Below are 13,751 nucleotides of genomic sequence, written 5' to 3'. Positions count from 1 at the left end.
CGCACTGAAGAGCAGTTTGTCCACCAGAAGAGGCTTCACCCCAAGAACCATGTGAGGAAATTCAAACCTGTGAACCTGAGTAGTTGAACACCTTCCGTTCTGAAGTTATATGGAAATTCTTCAAAATCTCAACCCTGCATCTTGGTGGGGCCAGGCTATTTGAAGAAACATGGTGAACTATTACAAAGTACTCGGGGTGCCACAGGACGCGTCGTCCTCTGATATCAAGAAGGCTTTCCACCAGCTGGCTCTGCAGGTACACCCAGATAAGAACCCCGGAGACAGGGAAGCAGCCGAGGAGAAATTCAAGCAAGTCGCAGAAGCCTATCAAATTTTATCTGATGCCAAGAAGCGAAAGGACTATGACAGGTCCCGATGGAGCCGGACCAAAGAGGAGCTCATCAGAGGTGACGGCAGAGACGAAACCAATTGGGAAGAAGAAATATGCTCTCGGAGGCCACGCCGCACCTTCCAGACGGTCATCGAAGATGAAGACCTTTTTTCAGGAGATTATTTATTCACTGGTCCCATGACGCATTCCAGAAGAGGTTCTTCCAACTTCTTTACAGTCACCCCCATTATAGACACAGGGTTTTCTACTTTTGTGTCCCAAGAATCCAAATCGAGTCCCGATGACTCTGAAGCCTTTGTGCCGTATATAAGCCATGGAATGGGAAAGTTCAGACTGGTCACCACTTGTAGCCAGATAATGAATGGTAAGAGAGTTGTCACAAAGAGAGTTGTAGAGAACATTCAAGGACCAAAGAAAATAGAGAACGAACGGCTATTTCGTTGGAATCCCTCACGTGGTTGGTAAGGAACAGCCATTGTCGTCTTCACCAGGAGTTGCAAATGAGATTTGTGTGTCTTGATGGCTGTCGGAGACAGTTGGAATCTGGGAGGGATAGTATAGACAGGGGGGTAGGGGGTTGGTTAGCCCGAAGCTCCCTCCATGATGGAGTGTTGTCGTGGGTCAGGTACTAACACAGAGAGCCCATGAAGAGCAGAGCTGACCTCCGGCCTGTCCTCTCAGAACTGAGCTTTCTTTCCTCAGCCAGGGTGTGGGGCCGGACACCACACCACAGTGAAAAGCAGAGTCTCGGTGTTCTTCCCGTGCCGTTTCCCACACAGTGGTCCCCTTCTTGGTGACTGCTCCTGTACTTTCCTTTAGTCTCTCTTCCCACGCATTTCCCATGGTTCATATCATGATCAAGTGTCTTCCACATAGATTAATGCTGACAGAGACAGTGAGAAGTACTTCGTTAAGGGTTTATCTGCTGTCATGTGTTGGCTACTCAATAGATGTTCTCTGAATCCAGCCAGAGGTGCAATCAGGTGCTGCTTTCTCCATCTAGAGGAAACGAGGCTTAAAGAGATGCAGTATTAGGTCCTCGGTCTAAGTGACCACTCCCTCTTCTTGATTTATAAATCTGGGTCCTCCTTGTCTCCATCAGGAGTTCACCCTGTATTTCTCTACCCCTTGCTTGAATCAGTACTTGCTGGAACTCTCTAAGTAGACAAAAATTTTAACTTTCTGGCCCAGCAGGAATGTGGAGTTTGCTTATCCAGGAGGACAGTGAAGCTAGCAAATGCTTGTCTATTAACACAGAAATCCCAGCCTACAAATTAATGATCTCTTTGCTCTGGCTTTAATTGGGATGTATTTACAGAATCTTGGGTTGTTTGTTAGGCTGGGCCGGAGTCAGTTGGTCTCACTTCACCCCTTCAATCCGTAGTAATGAGCGGCTGGCATCTGAGTGAGTTTCTCCTCAGGAAAGCTACTGATAGAGTCACAGTGTGGTCCTGGCTGCTTGGCGGGAAAACTGGGCTTCATTTGCAATTACAATCTATTATGGAAGTTAAATAACAAATTATTAGCTCTTTTAATCTAGGGGCTTTCCCTGTGCATGCGATTTTTGATGAGGTGGGTTATTTTGTGCAGTTCTTGAAAACTTTCATCTGGTGAATTTTCTCACCCCGAGTGGGGACACACCTACATCCCTCATTTCCGCAAAGATGTGGAAAGGAGGCAGAGAGTAGACCTGGGCTCAGAACGCACTGCTTTCTGTCAGTGCCTATCATTTGCAAAAGGGAGGAGAAACATCCCTGCTTTGGAGTGGGGTGTATTGTAGCTTAGTGCAGCTGGGGTCCAAGGTTGCTCACACATTGCTAGGTACATTAAGGGCACATGTGCTTAGTACACACAGATGAGGGCGTCACGCTGCCAGATGCACTAGAAGATGGATAAGTATATAGCTCAGAACGAACAGAACGCCCTGCTGCTACATCATTCCCTGTGCTTGTCTGCCCCCTAGGTTGTGGTGACAGGATTCAGATTGCAGCCTGCCTGACCCGAAGCTCACAATGCACCTAGTACTGCATTCTGGGTCTGAGCTTCGAGAGCATGGGTCAAAGGGGAAAGTGTGGGAGTTGATACCAATGCATTTCAGCACAGTGACATCTCCAGATGCATCCTTCTGCCCCCGCTCCTCTGTGAGCTTCAGTGTGTCTCCAGGACAACAGAAAGACATCAAATTGGAACATAAGACAGGATTTTTCTGTTTTCTCTCAAGTAAAACCCAGACATCAGCATTTTCACAGACACACTGGGCAGAAACGCCAAGTCGTAGAGGGATGCCTGGCCATCACTGATTTCTTCTGTCCGCAGTTTACTGAGTTAGTAAAGGAAGTCTGCTTGGGTAGAAATGAAAACGGGGTCTAAAAACAGAGGTGCCTGTTTGAAAAATAGAGGGTTGAGTCTTAGGCAGAGCTCTGCGTCTCAGGCGTTCCCAGTTACGGTCACCTTATCCAGAGAGGAGGCTGAGCTGACTGCTGAGGCCACCAAACTTTGGAATGCTGTGGTCACATTGTGGGAACACGGTGTCTTGGTTTCTGCTGCCATCACATAGTGGCTTCTGCTCTGCTCCTGGTATTCTGTAGGGACAATAACTCTTCTCAAGTAAGTTCACCTCAAATCATTTGACAGGTGACTGGAACTCACGCATGTCTCTTTGATGGGCAATCGTGACCACTGACTGCAGTGTGAGGTACGAACTTTAGAGTCCGACCCTGGGTCTGTATGTAATGCTCAACTCTGCCCTGAAGGAGCAGTGGCTTTGCCCTGGGCAGTGGCTGTCTCTCACACATTAGCAGCCATTTTAGTAGCTGAAAAACAAAGAAAAATAAACATTTGCCCAAATGAAAAACACTGTAGGGCCACAAGAGGCAGTGCCCTCTTCTGGTGTGGTGACAGAGGCTGACGCATCACCTGAGGTATGGAGAGCACCGGAGGGGACAATGACAAGGTAGTGTCATTCAGCTCAAGGAGCACATGCAACTGGGTGCATGGAATCTCCCTAGAAACCCCATGTTCCCACATCTCCTAGAAGACAGTAGGAGGTCCTCCAGCCCTCCACCTGGTGCTATTTCTCCACACTCTTAGAACCCAACCCATTTTCTCCACAGCCTGATGAGGTCGATGAGAGTTGGACCAATGACCTCCCTATGAGCCAGAGTAAACAGGAGTCACAGTTTATGTAGCCACTTGAGGGTCTTCTTGTATCTTCAACCCAGATCAGCCCAGGAGTACTCAGGCAAAACTATGACCGAAACTCAAGCACATCTGACCCATGCCTCCTAAGGACCTGTTCTGCCTTAAGAGACACGAAACGTCCACACGTAAGCAATAACAAAGGCAGGGCCACAGACGCCTGGAGCTTCCACTTGGTAAAGTCAGAGCGCCCTCTCTATTTGCAGCCTGCATCTCCTTAGGAGAAGCCCATTTTACTCTCCTCCTTTGTGGTCCCCACAATACCAGAAGGACCTGCCTGAGAGAATCAGCAGAGAGGGATTGGCAGCTGGCTGGGTCCTAGTGCTCACAACCTTCATCTGTCCAGAGGAAGCATGGTAGGGAGCCTTAGCATGGCGAGAGTGGTTTTCAGAATGCGGTATAACCAGAAGAAAGACTCTCCATGTTTACCATTGCCAAATATTTCAATTAACAAAATTTCCAGAAACCTTTGAGTCAGGCTCACTTAGGCCATCTAGATAACAAACTTTGTATGTTAAGTAGGGGTGGGCTGGGAGAAGGGTTTGGGGGTAGAGTGCTGGCCTAGCATATCCTTAAAGCCTTCTTTTCTCTCCCTGACAGGAGAAAGAGGTGTGGGGAGATAGGGAGACAGCAGCATACAAAGGCTGTAGACAAGAGTTTATCCCTCTTCCCTAATTCATTTTGTCTCGAGCCAGTAGGCTTCTTGCTATATTCTTGTTTTGTCTGTAAATTAAGAGTGATTATCTCTGTCTGTTGCAATTAATACAGTGGTTTTAAAACTTAAAGTATATAGGGAATTTTAGCAAATTTTAATGTATTTTATGGTTGGAGCATGTCTGTATTCCTTTCAGAAGCAACTTCTGTCCTCTGAGGTAGGTAATACTGTTTTAAACTTGCCCCTGAGTTTCTTAAGACTTGTAATGGTATCTTGAAAACAATATCAGCTAGAGATTATGCTCAATCTCAAAACAAAGAGAGAAATTGGAAGATACAATAGAAAATTGCATTTCAATACCACAGCAGTGTTTTAGTCAAGGCACAAATTGTGTGACTTCTGCCTTCAGCCTTCCCTTATCTTCATCCACAAGAATGCCTGGGCTTACTCACAGACTGGCTTTCCTCTCTGTTTCCCTTCTAGGAAATTGATGGAAAATCCCTGCTCTTGATGACGAGAAATGACGTGTTGACGGGACTTCAGTTAAAACTGGGGCCTGCTCTGAAAATCTATGAGTATCATGTAAAACCTCTTCAGACCAAGCATTTAAAGAACATCTCTTCATAGTAAAATCACACTGAGGTCTCAGTCCTCAGAACAAAATACACAGTGTTGTAATTTAGTTTTATGTTGTTCTGCAAACAGAATAGCTAGACGTGTATATGTAAATCCAGCGAAGTGTTATCCTGTTGGATAGATGAGGCAGTCCATCCACTGGCCTGATTCTGTCTGGAGGAGCAAAAACAGAGCAGACATAAGATGGCTGTCGATGACTCTTAGGTACTCCTCCACTCAGGGGCTTTGGTGTTATAAGAACTTCCTTTGTTTCATCATAGTGTTTTCCGTCAACCCCGTTTTAAAAAAGGGTGGGAGTGGAATGTGTGTCCCTGGATTATAGGCTTAGAAATGGGAATAAACAAAACTCCCTGGGGAGGGGAAGAGCGAGGAGGAATGCTGTCTCCCTGGAATCGCTCTGCTCCTAGACTTCTGTGCCTTGGATGGTGCTGCCAACACCCTTTTTCTGTAGAGGGTTCTCCGCTTGGCCTTGCTAAGGTTTCACCAGGATGTGCCATGCTGTGTTTGAATGGAACAGACACCAGGGCCCCCTTCAGGAGCAGAACTCTCTCTGAGAAGAGACACTGGTTTTGTACTGGAGATATCTGCTGTAATCAACTCATTGTCACAGGGTTAAGAATATTTCCTGCTCACGTCGGTTCCTTATTGCTGAAGAAAGCATTTAGTGTTTTGTTGTTATTTTGCTTATTTTTTTATGGTTTGCATTTATAATAATTTCTTTTTGAAGCAGTTTGCCAAGAGTTAATAGATGATCTCAAAGCTTTGTTGATAGCACAGAATATTTTTATATAATATATATATAGCCTTCCATGATGCTGGAATAGTTTTTTTCTTTAGCTGTCCTCTGCTGTGTCTGGTCCCTGGTTTGAGTCCTGTCTTCCAGAACTTGAGAAAGTAGGCTTGCTACATCTCTGTTCCAAGAGACACTGAGTAATGCATGTCCATGCCTCGTGGATTTGGTGCTTGGTGATGGCAATAAAACACGGTTTCAGTTCACCAGATATGTCCTCGGTGTCTTCTCATTTGGTCCCTTCTTTGAGGATTAAAGATTACTATCTCCTTCAAAACACAGGGAGAAGGTTATGCCTTAAAAAGAAAACTTTAGAGTGAATGAGGTGGCTTAGTGGGTAAAGGTGCTTGCCACCAAACTTGAGGACTTGCGTTCAAGCCCTGGGTGTACTCACACTCACACACTTACGTCATGATGATGGTGGTGGTGGTGGTGGTGATGGTGATGGTGATGATGATGATGGTGATGATGGTAAATTTTAAATTCTTAAAAATAAACCATATGATTTGAGCATTGTATAAATTAAATCACCCCAGCAGATCTCATTCATTCATTATAGTTCGACAATCAATTTTTGGTGGGATGTTAACAAAAACTTTTTTAATTTGCCTATCACTACTGTCAAGATTTTTTGACACAAGACTCTTAGCAGGAAGTTTGCCTCTCCCTGTTTTAGAGAGTACCCTGTCACTCTACAGGGATCATTTTTCTGAATAACAAAACCTAATTCTATTTTTTTATTATATTTTCTGCATATGGATGTTTTGTCTACATGCATGTCTAGGTATTTATGTGCATCTTTAGTTCCCACAGAAGACAAAAGAGGACACCAGACCACCTGGAACTGGAGTCACAGACTATCTCGAGCCAGCCTGTGGATGCTCGGAACCAAAGCCCAGGACTCCGCTCAATAGCTCTTTATGAGGACATAAAACCCAAAGACGAGAGAGGAAAGACCTAGAAAATGGGAATAATTCAAAATTCAAAGATGCCTTCCAGGCTAACGATGTCATTTAGTTGTTTAGAGTGCCTGCCTAGCACACACTGGTCCCTAAATTTGACCCAGGAATGGAGGCAAAACTCTGAAACTTAGGAAGGTACAGGGTGTCAGGAGTTCAAGCCAGCCTGGGTTGATAAACTGAGTTTGAGGCTAGCCTGGGTTGCAGGATATCCTCTTTCAAACAACAACAAAATGAGTTTCAAATTACTTCAGTTAAGGAGTTTATGGGGTATCTAGAACTTAAATGTTTTCACTTTGCACTGTAAATAGGAAACATGACTATAAAAAGGATATCTTCTACTCCATCACAGGGCACAGACACAGTAGGCAGAACATAGTTAAGCACTGAGAAGTGACAGAGGGAACCAAGACAGCACCCTGAGCCTGTGAAGACATGGGCAGAGGAAGAAGAGGGCAGAAGGAAGAGTTTGGTTAAAGTTCCTGTAAAGGAATTAGCAACGGTGAAATTCCATCAGTGTCTCAGCTCATAGAGCTCAAGGGATCACTGAAGGGACACCCCAAACCTCGTCTGCTCTAGCAGCTCAGAGACAATGGGAAACAGCGCCTGTGAAGGAACAGAAACTGCCCTCCTCGCCCTCATTACCGGCTGGTGTCACAAGATCCAGGTCTAGGTTGTCCCTTCCTAAATGTCCAAAGAAAGGGAACTGATGACACACCCTCGGCAAGCATGGCACATAGCTCTCCCTGTCTTCTTGCTCTGTCACTGTACAGCACAAATTGCTGTCATAGATGCTGCCATCACCACATGAATTTTAACCAATGAGAAAGCAAAGGAAGGAGGACTGGAACGTCTTTCTTTAGGACATTTCTGATGCTTGATCTTAAACTGAGTCAAAACATTCAGAAGCTGTGGAGACACTAGAAACACTCATTTCCTGGGGACCTAGAAACCCAGGTGAGAGCCCAAGCGTCATCATTCTGTTACAGAACTCAAATAGATTTGCCCTAACCCAGCTTGCATGAGCAGTAAAGTCTGGCCAGAGATGGTCTCTCTCTGTAGTATATGCCCTGCACCCTATTGATGGGCACATTGTGACCTAAGCCAAAGAATACCCTAGTGACTGGGACACTGAGCCTGAGCCAATCCCGAACTGCAGGTTGTCAAAGCCCTAACAACATATAACACCAAAGTGGAGCAACTGTGGTTATGAAAGCAGCCCCTCGTGGTCGGAAGGCGTCCAGCAGCTTCCTCAGCCTGCGGCAACGCCTGTTTCTAGAACCTCTTTCTTGCTCAAGCTTTCTTCAATTTCAGGGTTCTTTTTTTTTTCCTTTTAAGGCATATGAAGAACAAGGGCTATTTGGGAACAACTTGTAGTTACTACCACCCAAGGGTCACCAGGCACTCAGAGCAAATGATACCACATGAGGGTTTGTAACTTCTGCAGATCAGAGCTTTTATTCCTCACGCTGGATGTCTGTGTGCGTTGCCTTGGTCTATAACTGGTCACAAATGCCTTTGCCACATGAGAACGCACACCATGTGTGCACTGGGAAAAGCCTGGCTGGATGCCAGGATCATTTATGGTAAAATGTATGTGAGAACTGATGGGTATTAATTTTAACAGCACGAGCACACAGGATACCAGAATGGGAGGGATTCAAGGAAGTCCGTGCTGTTCTGTTCTTCCCACAACACACTGAACGCTGAGTTCAGAGACCCTACAAATTAGATGCAATGGTTATTGCAAGTCTAGGTCACAAGCTTGGTCTCTGTCCAGTGGAATTTAAACGGACACGTTTTCCTTTGGCCATTATGTGTGCATGCGTGCGTGTGCATGCGTGTGTGTTTAAATGATACAAATAATATTAGGACACTTCTAATGGAACTGAAATTTCCAGTGTGTGAATGCCTTCCATTTTAGCTCCAGGCCTTTGCAATAATTGGATTCCAAAGGCACTTGGGTTTTAGTCACTTAACTGTGCTCCACACTATTTTAATAACACACACACACACACACACACACACACACACACACACACACACACACAGAGAGAGAGAGAGAGAGAGAGAGAGAGAGAGAGAGCCTATTTAGATTAAGTTAATTCAGGAATTAAAGATTGCAAGCCAATTTAATTGAAAACAAACAAACAAACAAAAAAAAAACCCACCACATTGCACCAGAGCATGCAACGAGCAGGAGCACTATTTTAAAAGAAATTTCGATTAAAATATAATTACACAATCACTTCCCTTTTCTCCCTCCAATCCCTCATGAGATTTAATTTTGGTAGCAGATAGCTAACGGGCATCAATGTGGAGAGAGGAGAAAAAAAAAAAGGTCACTTTCTGACACACTCTTCATTTTGTTTTTAACAAATAACCAAATGAATATAATTATTTTTATGTCCTTGGAGTTTAATATATACCGTCAGGAACACAAATCATCTTTTTACTGCATTAGTGAAATTCATCTTTGGGGGAATTTAATTTGCAAAAGTCTAAAACCCACTGCTGCCAAACCACTGCTAGATTTGGAAGGGAGAGAGAAAATGTCCTTACTGGTAGTGAGTGATTCATCTGCCTTCCACAGTCCTCACAAATGGGATCTGCAGGGGTCAGGGCTGGGCCCAGAGCCATGAAATGCTTCTCGGTAATGATGTGGGGCTGAAGTTAAACGTTCAAAGAGCTCACTCCTTCAGAACAGAAATGCTTCTTAGGGAAAACTTGTTCATTCTGCTTTGGGACAGCGAAGAGCAACCCCAGGAAGGAGAAGGAGGTGTATCCTGCACACTAATGGGCAGCTTGTAAGTTCAGGCAGGAGCTCCCTAGGCAATCTGGTACCAGTTCTGGCCAGTTGTGGCAGTGTGATAGCAAGAGGTAATGAAACCCAAGATCATTTGGCGATTCTGACAATTTGCCTCTTAGAGTCGCATGGAGTCAGTGAACCCCGGGGGAGAGCTGCGCAGAGACAAGCAGTGATGTCCAGTGATGGACCACCCTGTAAGTAAGGACACAGAGGTCCTTGGTTACCCACAGCAGGTAGCTAAACTCCACCCCTATGAAGTGAAGTGGGGGTGTTTTACCGTTTTCTAAGGAGGAATCAAGAAAGCCTGGGATACAAATCCCTCTCCCCTTAGAAAATGTGCCTTTCTTCTGCAGAATGAGACCATAGGCTGGCCTCTCTCCTCAGCAGACAGGCAAGGCTGGAGAGTGTTGTAGGCAAAGACCTGCGTTATGACACTCAGCCTTGAGCTGAAATCCAACCCCACCGCTGGCTTGACACAGGGTCCCGGGCAAGGTGGTGGATAATGCCGAATGTGCCTGTCACTTGCAGGGCTTACATTGTCTGGGAAGCTATATCTGTGCGCCGTTTTCTAAGGGAGAACATGCATCAAGACAGGCTATGCTGTCTCTCAGGCACCACCCAGGGGGTACCTTGGGTTGGAGACTTTAAGCTTCCAGAAAAGTGAGATTAAGCAAGCAAGCAAGCTTTCGACAGGAGGCCTCCAGCTCTGGCATGGCGACCCATGTGAAACGTCGTCTTTGAGAGTCAAAGGCAGCAGAGGCATTTGGTAAACTGTGTTTCATACACTTTCCTCAATGGATTGCACTCAGCTCTTACATACTGGAAGCCAACTGACTTGAAATTAATACTACAGGATTTATAGGATCATAAACATGGTCTTAAGGAACAGCCACGAAGGCCAGCAAGCAGCCAGCGTCCCTGCTTTAAAGAAGTGGTGTTTGGGGTGTCATTCCCTCCGTCACGCTGAACCCAGTGGCTCCGGGTAAGATTCCCTGTATGCAGTTGGAGGAAAGCGTCCACTGGGATTCCTCAGGCAGCCAGAGGCATTTGACAATGCTGTCTGCAAGGCAAAGGGAACCACAGCCTTTGTTTCAGGGAGCCATGGGTCCACCTAGTCAGGAACATCAGAACAGATACTGGGGAAACCACCAGCTCTAACACCAGAAGCCTGAGGACAGGGGGGAGCTGGATGACAGTACCGAGGCAGTCACTGGAGTCGTACCCATCGTATAGTTTTAAATGCTTTTATCCTCATAAACCACAACAAATGAAATGAAGCCCAACATGTAGCCTTTAAGTTCCCTTTAAACATGTTTTGATCAGTCAAAGGAAACATTGGGCAAAGAACTGCACATGAATTTGTACGGGGTTCCAGAATCTACAGGAATTGATTCGAAACCCGGTGAGTTTAACGCTGTTTCATCCTCAGCGTGAAGTGGGCATTTAAAATGTGTTTGTGAAATTCATGAAAGAGAGGCTTTGTGGTGCCTGATTGTTATGCAGGTGGGCTTAGGTCAACAATAAACAGGAAAATTTAAAAATCTGAATAAAATATTAATCTGAGCCAGTTTGGTTAGTAGTCAGTGAGGGTTTGTATATGCTTGGGCCAGGGAGTGGCACTATTAGGAGGTGTGGCCCTGTTGGAGTAGGTGGGTCACTGAGGGTGTGGGCTTTAGACCCTTATCCTAGCTGCCTGGAAGCCAGTCTTCTGCTAGCAGCCTTCAGATGAAGATGTAGGACTCTCGGCTCCTCCTGCACCATGCCTGCCTGGATGCTGCCATGTTCCTGCCTTGATGATAATGGACTGAACCTCTGAACCTGTAAGGCAGCCCCAATTAAATGTTGTCCTTTATAAGACTTGCCTTGGTCATGGTGTCTACTCACAGCAGTAAAACCCTAAGACAGACTTGGTCTGTTCAGTTGTCTGTTTGGGTAGAATGCAATGGTGCATTGTTAATGCTGAAGCGAGGTCTCCCAGCCACCAGAACGTCTGTGTTGTCCGTCTTACAGGGGTGTCGATGCAGAGTGAAGAGTTGATGAACACAGCCTTAACCCACCCACCATTGCCAGGGCAAGCTCCCAGAGCCACAGATCGCCAAAGGAGGAGGAACACAGAAATAAAAGCCAGGGAGCTGGCTTCTGGCCTCAGGCTCACTCTTCCAACTTGTCTATTTTGTATAAAGTCCACTTCATACAAATCTCTGAGGTTTCCCCCATGATCTAAAATGACCACAGGTTTGTTTCTACCCTCGAACTGTACTATGCTCTAAGAATACAGGGGTCTGGACTGTGCGCATCCATCACCCTCTCCACCATTCAGTTGGCACTCAATGATACACTCAATTCTACAGCATCTTTCCCTGCTCATAAGACCTCTTTGAATTTGGTTTGATTATGGCTCTTTTTGAAGAAGGCTAGAACAGCTGGTTTCTTTAAAAAGTGCCGATTGCATGATCCTGTGACTTAAAGTCTAAACCACTCCTGTTGTGTCCTCTGGTCAAGTGTTGCCCTGGGGATACCCCACACAATCCAGACCGGAGACTGGGAAGCATCATTTTCCAAGTGAATTATTAGAAGGGAAAGGGAAATAGATCCTTCTGACGATCACCTTATTCTGCCAAACCCAAATGTCCTGCCTTCTTGAAACAAAACCATGCGTATGTCAAGTGTTTAGAGACCACGCTTGCCTTCAGGACAGTACCCTATCATCACAGGGTACCAAGTTCAGATTGGCAGTACAGCTGCACCTCCAAGGGGTCCTTCTATCACTGTGGTACCCTCAACGCTGTGATACACGGTCACTCACAGATGGCCTCACTACCTTTAAGTGAGACTCTCCATAGGAAGTCCCTGGATTGTGGTGCCAGCAGGGTCCCTGTGGGTATAAAACAAGTGTCCATTTTAGTCGAGATGAATCACTGCCCCTTTTTAGAAAAAAGGAGGTAGTGTATTTAACGTGCCACCAAATTAATATTAGTTGCTACATCAAAGTCCCATTCAATATTAGGGTCTATTGCAGAAGGTTGGATATGGAAAGCCAGATCCCATTCTGCTTGACTCACGTGTGACTCGATATTGACTGTGAAATACTCCCAAGGAATACATACTAACTTGGATGAGACCACTTCCTTCTGCCAAAGACATCTTCTGCAGAGGGATTTGATAATCAGCCACCAAGGACCAAAGCTTCCATCCCTGGAGGGAATGAGTTCTTTGGTCTCAAGTGGTAGCATTCCCATCCTCTTTAGCAGTCACTTTATTGTCCATGTCTGAGGATGAAGATGGCAGAATAGAGGTGGGTGAGCCTGAGTTTTGGCAGCATCCCTGAGTCTCCAGTCCGTCTGGGACAGTCTATCTCTGTGGTTCTTCCGTCCGAAGACACAGATAGATATCCAGCTGCAGGGAATCAAAGGCGTTATAACTTAGGTGCCACCACAGATAACGCTGTCACACTGTGTCACTGTGTCCTGTGAGATAAGTGGAGCTATCAGCACCACCTCAGAAATGAGAACTTTGAGCGAACTCCAAAGCTCCAAAGCTCCAAAGCTCCAAAGCTCCAAAGCTTTGAGCGAACTTGCTTCGGGTCACACAACTAGGGACGGATAGAACCTATCCTGCAACTTGGTACCATCTGGACCCAAAGTCCAAGCCCTTCATGAATGTATGGGTGTCTACGTGAGGCCCGATCGTGGAGAAGGTGATAGCCATTCTCCAAGTCTGATGGGAATTGTAACATGTGTGTAGCTAACAAGCCACGTGTTCCAGCAGAGATGCCATCGAGAAACCTACTGACCTCTTTCTGGAGTGAGTTACTAAACTCAAATGCTAATTGCTGAGATCTATGTGGGAAAAATACCCTTTCTAGAGCCTATCAATTTAAGACTCTTAGATGGAGAGAGCACACTGAATGTCTGAATGGACCTGGAATCCAATGACAAGAGCCATACAACAACAGAGACCTGACAGAGGAATTAGTATGACCCAGGAAATAGAAACGGAGGTGATGCAGCTATGAGTCAAGAACCCCTGAAGGAGACAAGAACAGAATCTTTTCGGGTGAGGCTTTTCAGGGGGTGCACAACCGGGCTAAAACATTGACTTTGGACAACAAGCCACAGAAACTAACCAGGCTGGAATATATATCTGCTGTTTTATGCCACCATGTTCTTGGTGACTTGTTACAGCAACCCCCAGAAGCTAATCCAGCAGGAAGCCTACTCTTCTGTTCTTTCTATGTTTACTCTCCTTCTCATAAAAGACGAACAGGATACTTACCTCCGTGTTCGATTGCTTGCATTCCTCATGCAGTAAATTTCTATTGGATTCCTTTATGCTCTAAGGATAGAGTGGAA

General features: G+C 45.7%; 1 protein-coding gene across 1 annotated transcript; it reads left to right on the top strand.

Moving 5' to 3' along the window:
* The first annotated feature begins 13 nt into the window (after positions 1–13).
* Samd13 (sterile alpha motif domain containing 13) lies at positions 14–5,842 on the top strand. The gene is made up of 2 exons (NM_020089.2): positions 14–813; positions 4,689–5,842. Exons 1-2 carry the CDS (start codon positions 170–172, stop codon positions 4,714–4,716), a joined length of 672 nt encoding a protein of 223 aa, NP_064474.1. The 5' UTR covers positions 14–169; the 3' UTR covers positions 4,717–5,842.
* The last annotated feature ends 7,909 nt before the right edge of the window (positions 5,843–13,751 follow it).

Source organism: Rattus norvegicus, chromosome 2 (assembly GCF_036323735.1).
Source record: "Rattus norvegicus strain BN/NHsdMcwi chromosome 2, GRCr8, whole genome shotgun sequence".
Lineage (NCBI taxonomy): Eukaryota > Metazoa > Chordata > Mammalia > Rodentia > Muridae > Rattus > Rattus norvegicus.
Note: the sequence above shows the minus strand (reverse complement) of the source record. Positions and strands in the feature narration are given on the sequence as shown.

Coding starts and splice junctions, on each gene's coding strand:
- Samd13 (NM_020089.2), top strand. CDS start 170: ATGGTGAACTATTACAAAGTACTCGGGGTGCCACAGGACGCGTCGTCC. Junction 814..4,688: donor TGGAATCCCTCACGTGGTTG/GTAAGGAACAGC, acceptor TTTCCCTTCTAG/GAAATTGATGGAAAATCCCT.